Source organism: Maylandia zebra, linkage group LG18 (genome assembly GCF_041146795.1).
Source record: "Maylandia zebra isolate NMK-2024a linkage group LG18, Mzebra_GT3a, whole genome shotgun sequence".
NCBI classification, from domain to species: Eukaryota; Metazoa; Chordata; class Actinopteri; order Cichliformes; family Cichlidae; genus Maylandia; species Maylandia zebra.
This window is the reverse complement of record NC_135184.1, coordinates 5,727,813-5,745,588: the sequence shown is the minus strand read 5'-3', so window position 1 is coordinate 5,745,588 and position 17,776 is coordinate 5,727,813. Positions and strand designations below refer to the sequence as shown.

The following is a 17,776-nucleotide window of genomic DNA, read 5'->3' as shown; positions in this document are numbered from 1 at the left end:
TGTCACGGCGGGGTGCGCCGATGTATGTGGAAACAGGACCCAAAAGCAGATGATGACGAGGAATTGTAATGATTAACAGAAAAGTGAACCTTTATTGCGATGACGGCAGGGAATGAACCAAGAGACCAAAGCAAACAGGCAAAACACTAAGAAACAAAAACACTAAAGGTACTAAGACCAAAAAACTATAACTATGACTGAGGTGGAAAAATAACAGGCTATAACTGTAACTCTGGTGAGATAAACAGACGAACCAACAATGGCATGAAGAAAACAAAAGGCTTAAATACAGACATGAGGTGATCAGGGGAAGTGGCGACACATGGGGGAAAAACAGCTGACAGACATAAACCTAATGACAGGACCAGGAGAGGAAAGCTAAATACAATGAACAAAGAACACATGACATTGTCAGAATAAAACAGGAAATACTAAAACTAAAACATGAGAACACAAACTTAACAAACCTAATGCGTGATGAATAATACAAGAACCCAAAACATAGAAAACCAGAGGAACAATAAACAATAACTGCCCAAACTAAAGACAGATAGGAAATGACACAAAACTAATCACATAACAAAATGAGACAAATACAAACATGAACTCAGAGCGCTGGGTCAGAGACCCAGCCTGTGACACTTACCTGTGGTTTCTCTGATGTGCACGACAAAACAGTCTCCAGGCAGCTTGAGTGCCCATTTAAAGGTTCCTGGTGGTACCAAGTGATTGAAGAGAGGATTGAAAAGCCATATTAGTTTATTGTAGATTGTAGTCAGTTGGCCGAGCTTGTAATGAAAAACGGTTCATTACTCGAAGCTTTCATCACAGTCCTCTTTGGTGACATCTGGTGGACAAATATATGAAGAGCAGCTTGAGTCTGCAGCTTATAATGAACTGCTTCATTATGATTGCCCACTCTGCAGAGCTGACAGCTCGTGTTTGATGTCATGTGACAGTTCTGTGTGATATCGGGCTGATATGTTGCTTTGAACATGAATTTTTGGGGGGTGAAAAAATTATGTTATCATCAATCAATCATGTGGTCAGAAGAATCTGTGCTTACCTTGCAGGAATGTTTTAAATTTACAGATTGGGAAGTTTTTATTCAGTCTTGATGCTTTGGTGGATGTTAGCTCATATGCAGTTTTTGTAAAGACATGATTATACCCCTTAAGCGTGCTAAAGTGTACCCTAACAATAAGCCATGGGTCACCAAATGCATCAAATCCTGTTCAAGGAAAAAGAGACAGGCTTTAAAAGAGGGGGCTGTTACTGACTTTCAGGCAGTCACCAAAGACTTGAAAATCCAGCTCTTGAAAGCAAAACAGATCTACAAAAACCTTCTTGAAAGAAAATTTGCTGCAAAAAATTTTGGGTCTGCCTGGACTTGTATGAAAACCATATCAGGGTTTCAAAATCCCCAGAGCAGCAGTCAGATCATTGTAGACGGTTTTAAGCCAGACAGAGATTTGAATATGCTTGATGCTCGTTTTAGTTCTTCTGAACTGAAACAGAAACTGAAAGATACTCAACACTTCATCACTGAACTCAGCGATGTCCAAAAGGCCTTTCATACAGTTAATGTGAACAAGAGCCAGGGCCCTGATAACATTAGTGCCGCCTAATTAAATCTTGTGCTAAAGAGCTCAGTCCTAAATTTCAGCTTATTTTCAATAAATCCTTTCAAATACAAAATGTGCCCTCGCTTTGGAAGGAAGCTGTCGTCGTTCATGTCCCTAAATCTAGTCGTCCAAACGTCCTGAATGACTTCAGGCCTGTTGCCTCACCTGAGTTGTCATGAAAGTCTTTGAAAAAATCCTCAGAAATGTGATTATGGAAGAGATTGAATATCAGCTGGATCCAATGCAGTTTGCGTACAGGCCCAACAGAGGAGTGCAGGACGCGCTTTGGACTAAATCTGATTCTTAAACATGTAGAGAGTAAAGGGACTTTTGCAAGACTTCTTTTCATTGATTTATCTTCTGATTTTAATACAATACAGCCCCATATTTTAATGAAAAGACTTTTAGAAGAGTTTGAAATCAGGAAAAACCTGGTTTGCTGGATTTTAGATCTTTTAACTGACAGGTCACAAAGAGTGAGAATAAATGGGGTTCTGTCTGACCCAGTGTTCTCCTCCACAGCTTCTCCTCCAGGGTCTCTTATCGCCCTTATTATTCATTCTCTTTACAAACATGTGTCAGAGCAGATATGAAAACAGGGCCATCATTAAATTTACAGATGACTTTGTTATTGTCAGCTTACTGAAAGAGGGTGAAACTCACCACGGTCCAATCATTGATTAGTTTGTTCAGTGGTGGGAGGAGTCTTATCTCCAATTGAACATATCTAAAACAAAAGATATGGTTATTGATTTTAGGAAACAACTAAATGGGCACAGAGTCACTTTAATTAAAGGTCAGAAAATAGAGCAAGTGCAATCATATAAATATCTTGGGACCATAATCAATGAAAAACTGAACTTTTATTGCAAATCGGTCTGTAAAAAGGGTCACCAGTGCCTTTACTGCCTCAGGAAACTTGCTCATTTCCACATTGAGCGAAAGATTTTAACTTTGTTTTCTTGTTCTTTTATTGAGTCTGTTTTATCTTTTTGTTTGGTGCCATGGTTCAGTCAGACCTCTGTCACAGAGAAAAATTGACTGAATTAGTGAGTGAGATGGTCCAGTCGTCTGATAGATGAGTCACAGGCCTGTTTAGACTCCCTGTACTCTAAACAGGTACCACAGATGGCTTAATCAATCCTTAAAAATGGTTCCCATCCTCTACGGGGTGGATTTAGCTTCTTTCTTCAGGACGGAGGTTTCTAGTTCCAAGATGCAGGACAAAGCATTATAAAAACAGCTTTGTCCCTGCTGCTGTCACTGAACTCAATAAGAATTGTTTTTGATTTGATTCACTTTGTTTAATTACTAAATATGTGTTTTGTCAGGTTTCATTAGGTGTGTGTGTTTGTGAAGGGAGGCCAAATGCTATCATTGTTCTGTAAAGCAAATTTACCTGTGGGTATAAATAAAGTAACCTTAACTTAAAGCTTATAGGAGGTTGTGAGGTCACTGCTTCCACCTGATCATGTAATTAACCAGCAGACTGGTACGTTTATATATAATATACTATAAGTTATATCATTATAATTATGTGTACATCATATTTCTTATGTACATTTTAGACCTGGGAGCAGAAATGCTGATGAACTGGTTTTTATTCAGGAACAGGCAGAGCGTCCTCTCTTCCTGGCTCCATGTCTATAATTATGTCACACACTGATTCGCTCACACAAAACCACCAAAACACGGCACAAATCCCACCAATGATTTCAATAAATCTTTGAATCAGGTACTGAAGCAGTGACGTGCTGAATGAAGCTTCAGACGTCATTGATCACGTGACTCTGTTCAGTCAAACCAAGCCTCAGCACAGCGTTTCTGAAGCAGTGTGTTGATTTTTTGACACACGTGCCGGAGCTTCAGCTTCAAACGGGCCGTCACCATCAGAGTTGCTGGAACCATGTCCCACTACTGGCTACTCTGTTTTATTCTGTGTTAAGTTTTTGAATGTGAATTTTCTGTGTTAAGAATAACAAAGAAAATGTAATGAAGTGATTTTAAAGTTTAAACTTTGTGTTAAATCTTGTGAGTCAGAGAGAGAGAGAGAGATGAGGTGTGGGTGCACATCAGATGATCAAATGTCAACAACCTGATTGGCCCAAGTGTGAAGATGTGACGTCCAGTGAGGGAAGGGGGGAGAAAGGGTGAGCAGGTATAAAAGTGAGGTGAAGAAGAGATTCGGAGTTCTTCCCTTTTGTCCTCTGTGAGATGAGCAGTTCAGAAGTTTGGATCTAAGAGGTTCACAGTTAAAATTCCAGCAGAGACGCTAAAAGGAGAACCACAGTCCAACCTGTGAATGTTTTTAACCCTTTGTGAAACAACAAAGGCATAAATATGATCATATCAATATCATCTACTGGCTCAGACTCATAGGATCAGGGATTAGAACTCCTTTTATCAGAGAGATGAAATCTACTTCCTGTACAGGGTTTTTTTGTGGGCCTACCGATCGACAGAAACTAGAGTCAATAAAAAAACTAGACATTGGCTCAATGTGTGTGTGGCACAGGCAAACAAGGACTGAGCGCTGTGTAGTCCCACATAAAGTCAGACACCTGGACACCCTAGGTGGACCATGGCATGGTCTATATGGAGGATACAGACACTGCTGAAAACATGACTCTGTCTGGTTTAGATGATAAAATGTCTTTACTTTAGGAGGCTGTGGCTCAGAGTACATTCACATAATGCCTTTGAATAAATGTAAAAAGCTTGTTTTTCTCCTGCTTTGATTTCTTTGTCCAGGTAGAAATTCTGCTTTTTGCCTCTAAAATCTGAAACAGTTTGAAACAAAGTTTGGCGCTCTAATCCTCTCTGTGTTTGTCCTTTGGTCAGATGGTGATATTGAATGAAATATTCCAGTATTCAGTAGCTCAGCAGCTTTGTAACATGTGGTTTTGCACACTGTTCAAACCTCAGATGTTTGTGTAAACAAGTGTGGAGGACACAAACTCACGGGGGGAGGAACGACATTTACTGTTGATGTGTCTGACATTTAGTCTCCATGAGTTCTCATAAGACTGAAGAACTCTGTGATCTCTAACATGCAGCTGTATGTTTTGAAATCATGTGTCTCATTCTCTGGACTTTACTAGACAACGAGTGAAGAACAGATAACGAATATCATCTTTAAAGTGATGAATAATAACTCTGCCTCTGTGTCTTCATAAAAAGATCGTACTTCTGAAAGGTCAGAGGGCAGCATCCACTCTGGTTTTACACAGTTTTGCAGATTTAGCTCTTCTGAAGTTCAGCGCCTGCTTTTTCAACCAATCAGAAGCCAGTATTGTAGAGAGTTCATATTTCTTTTCATGCAATTGAATAATTTTGAATGTTTAGGTGAATATTTATATTTAGAGTATTTTCTCGATCAGTGTCTTCAGTCCTGACCCTGAGTGCGTACGTTTAAAAATAAAGTGATATAACTTCTTTTACATTACTGTGAACTTCTTGTACAGTTTGACAGCTGATTGTTGTCGTGTTTGTCGTCATATGAAGATCGTTTCCTAAAGAGGACTGAACAGTCATTTAGCCTCTGGCTCCATCCATGAATCTGATGTTTGCTGTATAATCTGTGCTGTTAATAGTGTAATGGAACATATAATTTGTACATATAATTTCATATGTAATTATGATGATCTTTACCCATTAAGATTTTAAATGAAACGATAAACAAAAGCCAAGAAAACTGAGTTAAACTCCTGAGTCTACTATATATTTGCACCATGAAGAAATGAATTGTTTGCACCAGTAATAAATAATCAAATATATCAAATTATCATCAATTATTTAAATAAAAAGAACCATCGCTCCAAACAAAACAACAATTAAACAGAGAGTCCTATAAAACTTCAATTTCAAACATCCACGTAAAGTTAAACTATTAAACTTTAACTGGGTCAGACTTGTTACTGCATGTTGTAACCAAACATACCACACCCTGCATCATGTGATTGGCTCTTGGTCGCTCTGTAAGAATATTTCTTTAGTGCCTCCCTTCACAGATGTGTCTGTATCAGGATGGGTCTAAACAACATGGTGTAAATGCAGTTGCTGGTGAGCCTCATTTCCTGTAGGAGGTGAACAAGAGCAGAGATCTGTTTCCCTTCAGAGCACAGAGGTTGTTTCTGTTCAGAGGAAGTGAAACTGTCTGACAGTCACTGAGAGACGGTGAAACGGCACAGCACATGAATCAAATGGATCAAACAAAATTCTGCTGTTCAGTCTGTTTGGATCTACTGAAGGATCCGGTGACTATTCCCTGTGGACACAGCTACTGCATGAACTGTATTAAAAGCTTCTGGGATGAAGAGGAAAAGAAGAAAATCTACAGCTGCCCTCAGTGCCGGAGGACTTTCACAGCGAGGCCTGTCCTGGAGAAAAACACCATGTTAGCAGATTTAGTGGAGGAGCTGAAGAAGACTGGACTCCAAGCTGCTCCTGCTGATCACTGCTATGCTGGACCTGAAGATGTGGCCTGTGATGTCTGCACTGGAAGAAAAATGAAAGCATTCAAGTCCTGTTTTGTGTGTTTGACATCTTACTGTGAGAAACACCTTCAGCCTCATTATGTAGCAGCTCAGTTAAAGAAACACAAGCTGGTGGAGCCCTCCAAGAAGCTCCAGGAGAACATCTGCTCTCGTCATGATGAGGTGATGAAGATGTTCTGCCGTACTGATCAGCAGAGTATCTGTTATCTCTGCTCTGTGGATGAACATAAAGGCCACGACACAGTCTCAGCTGCAGCAGAAAGGACTGAGAGGCAGAGAGAGCTGGAGGTGAGTCGACAAAACATCCAGCAGAGAATCCAGGACAGAGAGAAAGATGTGAAGCTGCTTCAACAGGAGGTGGAGGCCATCAATCAGTCTGCTGATCAAACAGTGGAGCACAGTGAGAAGATCTTCACTGAGCTGATCCATCTCATCCAGAAAAGAAGCTCTGATGTGAAGCAGCAGATCAGATCCCAGCAGGAAACTGAAGTGAGTCGAGTCAAAGAGCTTCAGGAGAAGCTGGAGCAGGAGATCACTGAGCTGAAGAGGAAAGATGCTGAGCTGAAGCAGCTCTCACACACAGAGGATCACATCCAGTTTCTACACAACTACCCCTCACTGTCAGCACTCAGTGAGTCTACAGACTCATCCAGCATCAATATCCGTCCTCTGAGCTACTTTGAGGATGTGACAGCAGCTGTGTCAGAGGTCAGAGATAAACTACAGGACATTCTGAGAGAGGAATGGACAAACATCTCACTGACAGTCACTGAAGTGGATGTTTTACTGTCAGATCCACCAGAGCCAAAGACCAGAGCTGGATTCTTAAAATATTCATGTGAAATCACACTGGATCCAAACACATCACACACATGGCTGTTATTATCAGAGGGGAACAGAAAAGCAACAGTAATGAATGAACAACAGTGTTATTACCATCATCCAGACAGATTCACTGACTGGTTTCAGGTCCTGAGTAGAGAGAGTCTGACTGGACGTTGTTACTGGGAGGTGGAGTGGAGAGGGAGAGTTGATGTAGCAGTCGCATACAAGAATATCAGCAGAGAAGGATTGGGTAATGAATGTGGATTTGGACATAATGACAAATCTTGGTCATTAGAGTGTTACAACAACATTTATACATTTTGGTACAACAACATCCAAACTCCTGTCTCAGGTCCTCGTTCCTCCAGAGTAGGAGTGTACCTGGATCACAGAGCAGGTATTTTGTCCTTCTACAGCGTCTCTGAAACCATGACTCTCCTCCACAGAGTCCAGACCACATTCACTCAGCCGCTCTATGCTGGACTGATGGTTTACTATAAATATGGAGCCACAGCTGAGTTGACTAAAGTGAAATAGACTGAAGTCTTTCATATTGTGGGTCTAAATCTGTATTTTAGTTTCATTTTATTTTCTCTCCATCATTTCTGCACAGAGATCAGCTGTCAGTCAAACATTATGGGTGGTACCTCCACATCTTCTAGTTGTTCTCTTGATGTTTCTGAGTTTTTAAAGATCTTTCCTGTGACTGTTTATGGAGGCTATCACTGCTCATCATCATTTTGATTTACTAAAATATTTCTCCACATGAAAATGTAAACTTCTCTATCCTCTAAATCAGGGGTGCTCAATACGTCGATCGCAAAGGTAGTATTGGTAGATCGCATGGCATTAAAAAAATAGATGCCAGCCTATCATCCATCCCGTCACTTGATTGATACAGGGAAGCCAGTCAGATGACATCAGATTTTTTCTGACGCTTAGGTCGCTGCGCATGCGCAAACAGCGGCGCGAAGTGTAGTAAAACTGACAAGCTAGTCAGCGAGTTAACTCCAATTTTTAGCTCTCGGTTTTTTCTCTTAAACCTGGCCGTCAGCAGCTACTGTCCGGACTATGCATCCCTGGCTGATTCAATTCAGTGCAAGTCATCAGAGTAAACTCAGGTAATGACAAAAAATTTACATAGTTAATTGTGTTGTGAAATATTGGATATTGCGGTTATGCATGTATATACATTGTAGATATAAAGAATCCTCAATATATTTATAAATAAGTATATGTTTTGGATTTTTGTAGTGGGTAGATCATTTTGACTTGGTCATTTTATAAGTAGCTCACATGCGGAAAAAGTGTGAGCACCCCTGCTCTAAATGTTTCCGGAATATTTGTCTTGAAAAATGTCGACATTTCTCTTTATGAGTATGGCAGACCATGTGTGTGTGTTTGTGTTTGTTTTTGTCAAAATCATCAAACAAATTAGGAAAAACTGTGATTTTAATGAATGAATTCATATATTGTGTTGATGTTTTATTGTGTGAATAAACTGGAAGGTTTGACTATAAATCAAACTTTGAACAAAGTCTTTTCTTCTGTCTTCATTCCAGGATCTCACTCAAATCTGACGCAGAAAATATGAAACTAATCTGAGAGAATAACTGAAGCAGTTTTCCTCCTGAAGCATCACAAAGTTCAGAGTTCATGTTTAGAGCAGAAGATTCAGCAGTCGCTCTGTGACCTTTCAACTTTCTTCACTAAAACAGCTTCATTACAGAGAAACAAGTCACATTTTCTTGATGTTCTTAAGTCCTTTCAGATGTTTTTAATGGTCCTTGAATGCAGCATCAGTGTCGCAGGTTTAAAAGGTCACTTTCTGTTGTGTTCAAAGATTTCCTTCAGATATGGTCTTTAATCAGTAAAGCCAGTGATACAGCAGTGTCATTAGCTGTGTTATTGGCACCAGGCTGTGTTTATGTATGTATTTAATTCTGTCTGAGGATGTCTTCAGCATGAAATGATCATTTGCTCAGCTGCTGTGTCTCATCTCTTATCAGACATTGGTTGGAATGTCATTGGTCATAGCAGATGGCCCCGCCCCTCCCTAAGCCTGGTTCTGCCGGAGGTTTCTTCGTATTAAAAGGGAGTTTTTCCTTCCCACTGTTCCCTAAGTGCTTGCTCATAGGAGGTCATATGATTGTTGGGTTTTTCGCTGTATGTATTATTGTAGGGTTTACCTTACAATATAATGCACCTTGAGGCGACTTTTGTTGTGATTTGACGCTACATAAATAAAGTTTAATTGAATGGACACAGTCAAACTGCACGATGCAAATAAAATGACTAAAATCATCTTTCTTGTGGTTTATTGACTTCAGACCAGCAGACAAAGCCGACAGATTCTAAAGTTGGGGAGAAATCTAGATTGTGTACTAAAAAGTTTTTCTTGTTATCAATAGACATTTGGAATGACAGTGTTATGACGTGGACCGAAAACGCAGACAGAGAAATAAGTAAAGAAAAAAAACATGTAAAAAAGGTGAACCGTTTCTTTTGGGCTGAAGTCAAAAATGGAAAACAATTCAGGCAAAACGTCCTGGGACAAACTAAACTACAAACTAAACTGGGAGCAGCTAAATGACTATGATGACTGAAACATGAAACTGAACCGGAACATGAAGAAAAAAAACATGAGCATGAACCTGAGAAGTAGAAATAAAACGTTGTGACCAGACGTGACTTGACATGGAGAAAACACACAACCTGAAAAAGAACAGGGGAAGGCAGAGGACATGAATACACAGAAGGGTAATGAGGGAAGTGGAAACACAGCTGACACAAATGTACCTGAACGCCACAGGGAAAGTACAACTAAACACACTGATTATGGAACAGAATCCACAATAAAACAGGAAACATTGAGACATGAACTGGGACACGCAAGCTTGACACGAGACAGAGGGAGCGAGACACAAAGGGAACCTATAGACGAGGAGATAACACATGGAAAAAAACAGAAAGAGACTCAAACAAGGAGACGAAGGAGAAACATAAACTAGGTTAAATCTCAACTAAACCCTAACTAATACTAAACACCAGAACCTATGTTCTGTCCTCACTAAGCGTTGTCCTCGTGAACGTAGACTCAGCTATACAGACAGCTAAACACTCTCCTAATCAAAATCCAGGGAACAGGCCAATGTGTTGAGTTGGATGATTTAATAAGGAAAAAGTGTGAAACTGTTGACAAAACCAGAAATAAACCAATAAAAATGTTGCCTCAATATACAGTATAACAAACACATATTCAAAAATATGAGCACAATATTTATCTGCTTAGTGAGTGCCCGAATAAAACATCAAATGAAATCACACTCATGATCAAAACGTTAAAGAAACCACATGACATATGAGCTAGCTTAACCTCACTAGCTTAGGTTATACATGCATTCAAATTAAATTCTAACTACAAACTATATCACGCCTTCACAACAAATAATAATGCACACAAGTTGTCTCAGTGATAACAAACAATATTACTCACAGATGATGCCGTTTATCAGCTTGTGAAGGCATGGATGGCAACAGATTAATGGAGGTGAAACTGCCTCTGGCTCGATCTTACAGAGTAAAAAAAATACACAAAAACAACCACTAGAGGGCAAACTGCTGCAGAACAGAAAATACCTAATGCCAGCATAACCTAACATATTTACAATGTAACATAAAGAAAACTCAACTCAGTTGTTGTTTGTTCTAAAGTAAAGTTCACAGTCTTAAGTGTTGATATTCAACACAAAGAAAAGCTCACGTGTTTGAATTTACTTACAATTAGTTTTTATAAATTCTGACCGTAAACAATTTTTACAGGTTTGATATTCTTGGACACTCAATATCAGGTGATGCGATTTAATAAAAATTTTAAAATTTGTAATTTTATATGTCCCAATGAGTCATTTGCACTAAACAGTGACAGTATAACAGATTTGTCATTTAGATCCCAAATTTCTGAGAGAAATAGCTGAATTTAAAATATGGCAGACCTCAAATCAGACTTAATTGATAGAGACATATGCAAATGTGGTGGCACAAAGGTGGAAAACAGGTAAAGGCAACTAGATGGTGTTGACAGCGCCACCTGGGGAGGAAGTTACACCCCAGGAGAGGTTACAATAGCCAGTGCAAACGTAACAGTTACAAAAGGCACACGGGCTCGTTATTAATCCTTTCATGGATGATGGGGGCGATCGTGGCTCAAGAGTTGGGAGTTCGCCTTGTAATCGGAAGGTTGCCGGTTCGAGCAAACCTTCCGATTCTGTTCGGTCGTTGTGTCCTTGGGCAAGACACTTCACCCGTTGCCTACTGGTGGTGGTCAGAGGGCCCGGTGGCGCCAGTGTCCGGCAGCCTCGCCTCTGTCAGTGCGCCCCAGGGTGGCTGTGGCTACAATGTAGCTTGCCATCACCAGTGTGTGAATGGGTGTGTGAATGGGTGAATGTAGTGTAAAGTGCTTTGGGGTCCTTAGGAACTAGTAAAGCGCTATACAAATACAGGCCATTTACCATGGATGAATTATGACAACCTCACTCATGATTGTTTTCTTGAGTATTTTTATTCATCTTTAGTCATGAAAAAAAGATTTTTGAACTTGAGTTTTTTAAACGTAGTTTTCAAAGAGTTTTTTACATGTCCACTTAGGTGGACAACATATGTTTCAACTTGTGAATTTGACACTGTGTGTTGTGGTTATGTGCAAGTATATCATCAACACTGACACAAATACAAGAAAACAGCCTTTGAATAGCTGTCCACTGTAGTGACCACTATGTGTGAAAGGTCAGAGGTGAGGAAGGTCAGTTTCATAAAACAAAGTTTAGACAAAATAACTGCAAATGTAGAGCTGCAGAAAAGAAACTCCTTAGATAGCAGGGCTGTCAACACAGAACCGTGAATGAAAACACTTTATTAGCAAACATTAATTAAATGAACAGGCTTCACTGCAGTGATGGTGGAGACCGGCCACTTGAGGAGGCAACCTACAGCAAGTGAGAGCAGCTAAACAGATTCAGCACAAAGATGTAAACACAAAGCGTGGATCGTTCACCCGATGGCACGTACACAGACACATTGTCGGGGCTGAATGCTGACATCTCACATTTTCTGAAGCTGCAGGTTTTGTCACTCTCTGACCAAAATTCACTGAACGAGCAGCAAAGAAGATCAAAACTGCTTCACATTTGATGAACATCATCATAAAATCCCTCCTACCTTTGCTGTTTTGGTTCCACCAGGGTAAAATCACACCTCCTGCACAGCTCTCTCTCTCTCTCTCAGTGTACTTCAAGAACAGTTTCCCATCTCAAATCTGTTCTCTGCATTATTCACTTGCTTATTATGCACCAGTCTACCGTTGTGTACAGCGCTGTCAGGTGCTGTTTTTATGAAATAACCTCTGACAAAAAAGCCTCATTTCGGTTGTTCAATACTGAAGAAATCTAAACTTTTTAAAATGATGCCAAATTGCAAAACGCTTAGCTGTGTCTCTAGTAAAACCTCTGTACCTTTGCTCTGCTTCACTTCAGCAGCATCACGTAATCTTCATATGCTGAGTCAAAATTGGATCGAAATGGTGATTGAATCGAATCGGGACCTTGTGAATTGGAATCAAAATGATTGTAGAAATCAAAATCGATACCCAGCCCAAGATATAACCCCACATACAGCTGAGCCACAAAGTGAACCAACTCATCTAATTACAACAACAGAGGACCAAATGCACCTAACCAGCCTGCACCAACCTGACATTTCTTCCCCCTAAGTTAAATGAATAGATGGAAGTTAAATGACTGCAGACATAAAAGCGACTAGTTCCCACACAACAGTTCCCTGACACTGTGTTAATTTGTTTAGTTTTTATCAACAGTTGTAACAGACTAAGCTACCTGAGACATTGCATTGAATTACTGTTTATATCTTAATTATTTCACCTGACTGATTTCACCTCAGATATCTTGTTTTTTCCTTTTGGTAGATCAAAGCAGCTCGTGCTGTTTCTTCTTTCTTTTTCATGCCAAAAAGAAGAAGATTGCTTCAAAGAAGTGGAGTTCATGGTCTCAGTGGATTGTTGTTTGGAGATGTGTAATATTAGTGCATGCTACAGTTTGTTATTCAAAATTGTTCACTTGTTATCTGTTTTGCTGACAAAGCATTCAAACTGAGCAGAATACAGAAAGAGCAGAGATTACAAAACAAATCAGGAAATGACTTCAAACTTACTGAGAGCAAGGCCTCTGTTACAAATCTGTCTCATACAAAAACATGCTGTATACAGCATGTTTTTGTATGAGACAGATTTACAGTTACCATATTGTAACTGTATACAGTTACAATATGGTAACTGTGTTTAGACTGTTCCCCCCATTCCATGCAAGGCCACCTGGGTTGGCTGGAAGACTGTTTACTTAGCCTGGCAGGGCGAAGGACACTGTCTCAGACACACACACACACACACACACACACACACACACTTACACTGATATGCACACACTGATCCCCCCTCCGTTTCCAAACGCCTTCGATGCTTGTGCCCTACCGGGGCAGATGGCAGTCGACTGGACCAGCGCAGACATGCTGCAGGACCGGATGCGCTGTCTACACCGGCTCTCTCTTACCCTTTACCCGCCCCTGTTGCTTGTCTTGTGTTTCTATGGTGTATTGATAGTCATGTGCTTTTTGTGCTGAGGTGTTTTTTCTGTTATCAAACTGTTCTCCCACTAGGAGCTCAGTCTGAGTGGAGTTTTTTTTCTCCTCCTCTTACCTCATGTTATGTATTTTTGTTGTTTTTTTCCTATCAGCCTACCTTTCTGACATGTCTCCCCAATGTGATGTTTGTGTAAAGTTGGTCAGAAGGTTCCTTTGTAAGTGTGCATGCGCCATTAGCGTGCTGCCTGCTGTAACCCTAATTTCCTTCGGGATTAATGAAGTATTCTGATTCTGATTTACCCATTAAGATTTTAAATGAACGATAAACAAAGGCCAAGAAAACTGAGTTAAACTCCTGAGTCTACTATATATTTGCACCATGAAGAAATGAATTGTTTGCACCAGTAATAAATAATCAAATATATCAAATTATCATCAATATTTAAATAAAAGCAAGCATTGCACCAAACAAAACAACAATTCAACAGACAGTTCTATAAACCTGTGGATGATTCAAAGTGCTGCTATAACTGCACAACAAAACTGCAGTGAGAAAAGCTTTGGATGTTCAGTTTAGTTATAATGACAGTTAAACAACTAAAATACTCGATTAAGTACGTGAGAAAAAGTTACATTTACTGGATCAGTTTAAGACCAAAATACATTTGAATGAATTACTGACATGGACACTTTGTGGAAAATTACTAAACAGTTCAGGCAAAATTTTACTAAAACCCTGAATTAAACTTGAAAGTTTGCATTTCAAGCACATCTTGATGTTTTCATTGAAAATCCACTGTGACTGTGTACACAGGAAAAACTACAAAATAATGCTTGTTTGTTTGTTTTTGTAAACATTGTGGACCGATCTGCATTTGTTGTTGCTAAATTTAAATATTTGTTACTATTTAATGATCATAATCTCATTTGAACATAGGTTTGATTTAGTGGAGTCAGTTGTTCCCATGCATCATTCTGTAAGTGTGAGAATGAACTAAGATTAGAAAATGTCAAAATATAAAGTTTGATTTATTTTTATTCATCACAGCATCCTAAACTTTGCTGAACTTTTTGAAATATAAAATGAACTCACTGAGTGTTGACTGTCATAACTCAAGAAAAGTGAAACTGGGCTGACCCAGTTGAAACTAATTTTAACAGTTTAAACCAGTTAAACCAGTTTGCCTGGGTCAGACTTGTTACTGCATGTTGTAACCAAACATACCACACCCTGCATCATGTGATTGGCTCTTGGTCGCTCTGTAAGAATATTTCTTTAGTGCCTCCCTTCACAGATGTGTCTGTATCAGGATGGGTCTAAACAACATGGTGTAAATGCAGTTGCTGGTGAGCCTCATTTCCTGTAGGAGGTGAACAAGAGCAGAGATCTGTTTCCCTTCAGAGCACAGAGGTTGTTTCTGTTCAGAGGAAGTGAAACTGTCTGACAGTCACTGAGAGACGGTGAAACGGGACAGCACGTGAATCAAATGGATCAAACAAAAATCTGCTGTTCAGTCTGTTTGGATCTACTGAAGGATCCGGTGACTATTCCCTGTGGACACAGCTACTGCATGAACTGTATTAAAAGCTTCTGGGATGAAGAGGAAAAGAAGAAAATCTACAGCTGCCCTCAGTGCCGGAGGACTTTCACAGCGAGGCCTGTCCTGATGAAAAACACCATGTTAGCAGATTTAGTGGAGGAGCTGAAGAAGACTGGACTCCAAACTGCTCCTGCTGATCACTGCTATGCTGGACCTGAAGATGTGGCCTGTGATGTCTGCACTGGAAGAAAAATGAAAGCATTCAAGTCCTGTTTATTCTGTCTGGCATCTTACTGTGAGAAACACCTTCAGCCTCATTATGATGTGGCTCCATTAAAGAAACACAAGCTGGTGGAGCCCTCCAAGAAGCTCCAGGAGAACATCTGCTCTCGTCATGATGAGGTGATGAAGATGTTCTGCCGTACTGATCAGCAGAGTATCTGTTATCTCTGCTCTGTGGATGAACATAAAGGCCACGACACAGTCTCAGCTGCAGCAGAAAGGACTGAGAGGCAGAGAGAGCTGGAGGTGAGTCGACAAAACATCCAGCAGAGAATCCAGGACAGAGAGAAAGATGTGAAGCTGCTTCAACAGGAGGTGGAGGCCATCAATCAGTCTGCTGATCAAACAGTGGAGCACAGTGAGAAGATCTTCACTGAGCTGATCCATCTCATCCAGAAAAGAAGCTCTGATGTGAAGCAGCAGATCAGATCCCAGCAGGAAACTGAAGTGAGTCGAGTCAAAGAGCTTCAGGAGAAGCTGGAGCAGGAGATCACTGAGCTGAAGAGGAAAGATGCTGAGCTGAAGCAGCTCTCACACACAGAGGATCACATCCAGTTTCTACACAACTACCCCTCACTGTCAGCACTCAGTGAGTCTACAGACTCATCCAGCATCAATATCCGTCCTCTGAGCTACTTTGAGGATGTGACAGCAGCTGTGTCAGAGGTCAGAGATAAACTACAGGACATTCTGAGAGAGGAATGGACAAACATCTCACTGACAGTCACTGAAGTGGATGTTTTACTGTCACAACCAGAGCCAAAGACCAGAGCTGAATTCTTAAAATATTCATGTGAAATCACACTGGATCCAAACACAGCATACAAAGAGCTGTTATTATCAGAGGGGAACAGAAAAGCAACATTTATGAAACAACAACAGTCTTATTCTGATCATCCAGACAGATTTACTGGATATGAACAGGTCCTGAGTAGAGAGAGTCTGACTGGACGTTGTTACTGGGAGGTGGAGTGGAGAGGGAGAGTTTATGTAGCAGTCGCATACAAGAATATCAGCAGAAAAGGATGGAGTGAATGTTTATTTGGACGTAATGACAAATCTTGGGCATTAGATTGTAACAACAACAGTTATACATTTCGGTACAACAACATCCAAACTCCTGTCTCAGGTCCTCGTTCCTCCAGAGTAGGAGTGTACCTGGATCACAGAGCAGGTATTTTGTCCTTCTACAGCGTCTCTGAAACCATGACTCTCCTCCACAGAGTCCAGACCACATTCACTCAGCCGCTCTATGCTGGAATTTGGCTTTGGCGAATTGGAGACACTGCTGAGTTGATTAAGCTCAAATAGACTGAAGTCTTTCATATTGTGGGTTTAAATCTGTATTTTAGTTTCATTTTATTTTCTCTCCATCATTTCTGCACAGAGATCAGCTGTCAGTCAAACATTATGGGTGGTACCTCCACATCTTCTAGTTCTTCTCTTGATGTTTCTGAGTTTTTAAAGGAGATCTTTCCTGTGACTGTTTATGGAGGCTATCACTGCTCATCATCATTTTGATTTACTAAAATATTTCTCCACATGAAAATGTAAACTTCTCTATCCTCTAAATGTTTCTGGAATATTTGTCTTGAAAAATGTCGACATTTCTCTTTATGAGTATGGCAGACCATGTGTGTGTGTTTGTGTTTGTTTTTGTCAAAATCATCAAACAAATGAGGAAAAACTGTGATTTTAATGAATGAATTCATATATTGTGTTGATGTTTTATTGTGTGAATAAACTGGAAGGTTTGACTATAAATCAAACTTTGAACAAAGTCTTCTCTTCTGTCTTCATTCCAGGATCTCACTCAAATCTGATGCAGAAAATATGAAACTAATCTGAGAGAATAACTGAAGCAGTTTTCCTCCTGAAGCATCACAAAGTTCAGAGTTCATGTTTAGAGCAGAAGATTCAGCAGTCGCTCTGTGACCTTTCAACTTTCTTCACTAAAACAGCTTCATTACAGAGAAACAAGTCACATTTTCTTCATGTTCTTAAGTCCTTTCAAATGTTTTTAATGGTCCTTGAATGCAGCATCAGTGTCGCAGGTTTAAAAGGTCACTTTCTGTTGTGTTCAAAGATTTCCTTCATATATGGTCTTTAATCAGTAAAGCCAGTGATACAGCAGTGTCATTAGCTGTGTTATTGGCACCAGGCTGTGTTTATGTATGTATTTAATTCTGTCTGAGGATGTCTTCAGCATGAAATGATCATTTGCTCAGCTGCTGTGTCTCATCTCTTATCAGACATTGGTTGGAACAGAGTTTTGTTGCTGACCATCTGACAAGAGGGTGAAGAAAAGCTTCAGGCTTCATTTGGACACTACGTTGGACAGAAGTCTCCACAAAAA

The 17,776-nt window shown here is 40.1% G+C and overlaps 2 protein-coding genes across 2 annotated transcripts; both read left to right on the top strand.

Moving 5' to 3' along the window:
* The first annotated feature begins 5,611 nt into the window (after positions 1–5,611).
* LOC112432083 (tripartite motif-containing protein 16-like) lies at positions 5,612–7,633 on the top strand. Its single transcript, XM_024800726.2, has one exon. It carries the CDS (start codon positions 5,819–5,821, stop codon positions 7,481–7,483), a length of 1,665 nt encoding a protein of 554 aa, XP_024656494.2. The 5' UTR covers positions 5,612–5,818; the 3' UTR covers positions 7,484–7,633.
* A 7,451-nt stretch (positions 7,634–15,084) lies between these two features.
* Positions 15,085–17,200, top strand: LOC112432080 (tripartite motif-containing protein 16-like). Its single transcript, XM_076876935.1, has one exon. The coding sequence runs from the start codon at positions 15,085–15,087 to the stop codon at positions 16,729–16,731; it is 1,647 nt and encodes a 548-aa protein (XP_076733050.1). The 3' UTR covers positions 16,732–17,200.
* The last annotated feature ends 576 nt before the right edge of the window (positions 17,201–17,776 follow it).

Excerpts from the sequence above, each read along its gene's own strand:
- LOC112432083 (XM_024800726.2), top strand. The coding sequence starts at position 5,819 with ATGAATCAAATGGATCAAACAAAATTCTGCTGTTCAGTCTGTTTGGAT.
- LOC112432080 (XM_076876935.1), top strand. The coding sequence starts at position 15,085 with ATGGATCAAACAAAAATCTGCTGTTCAGTCTGTTTGGATCTACTGAAG.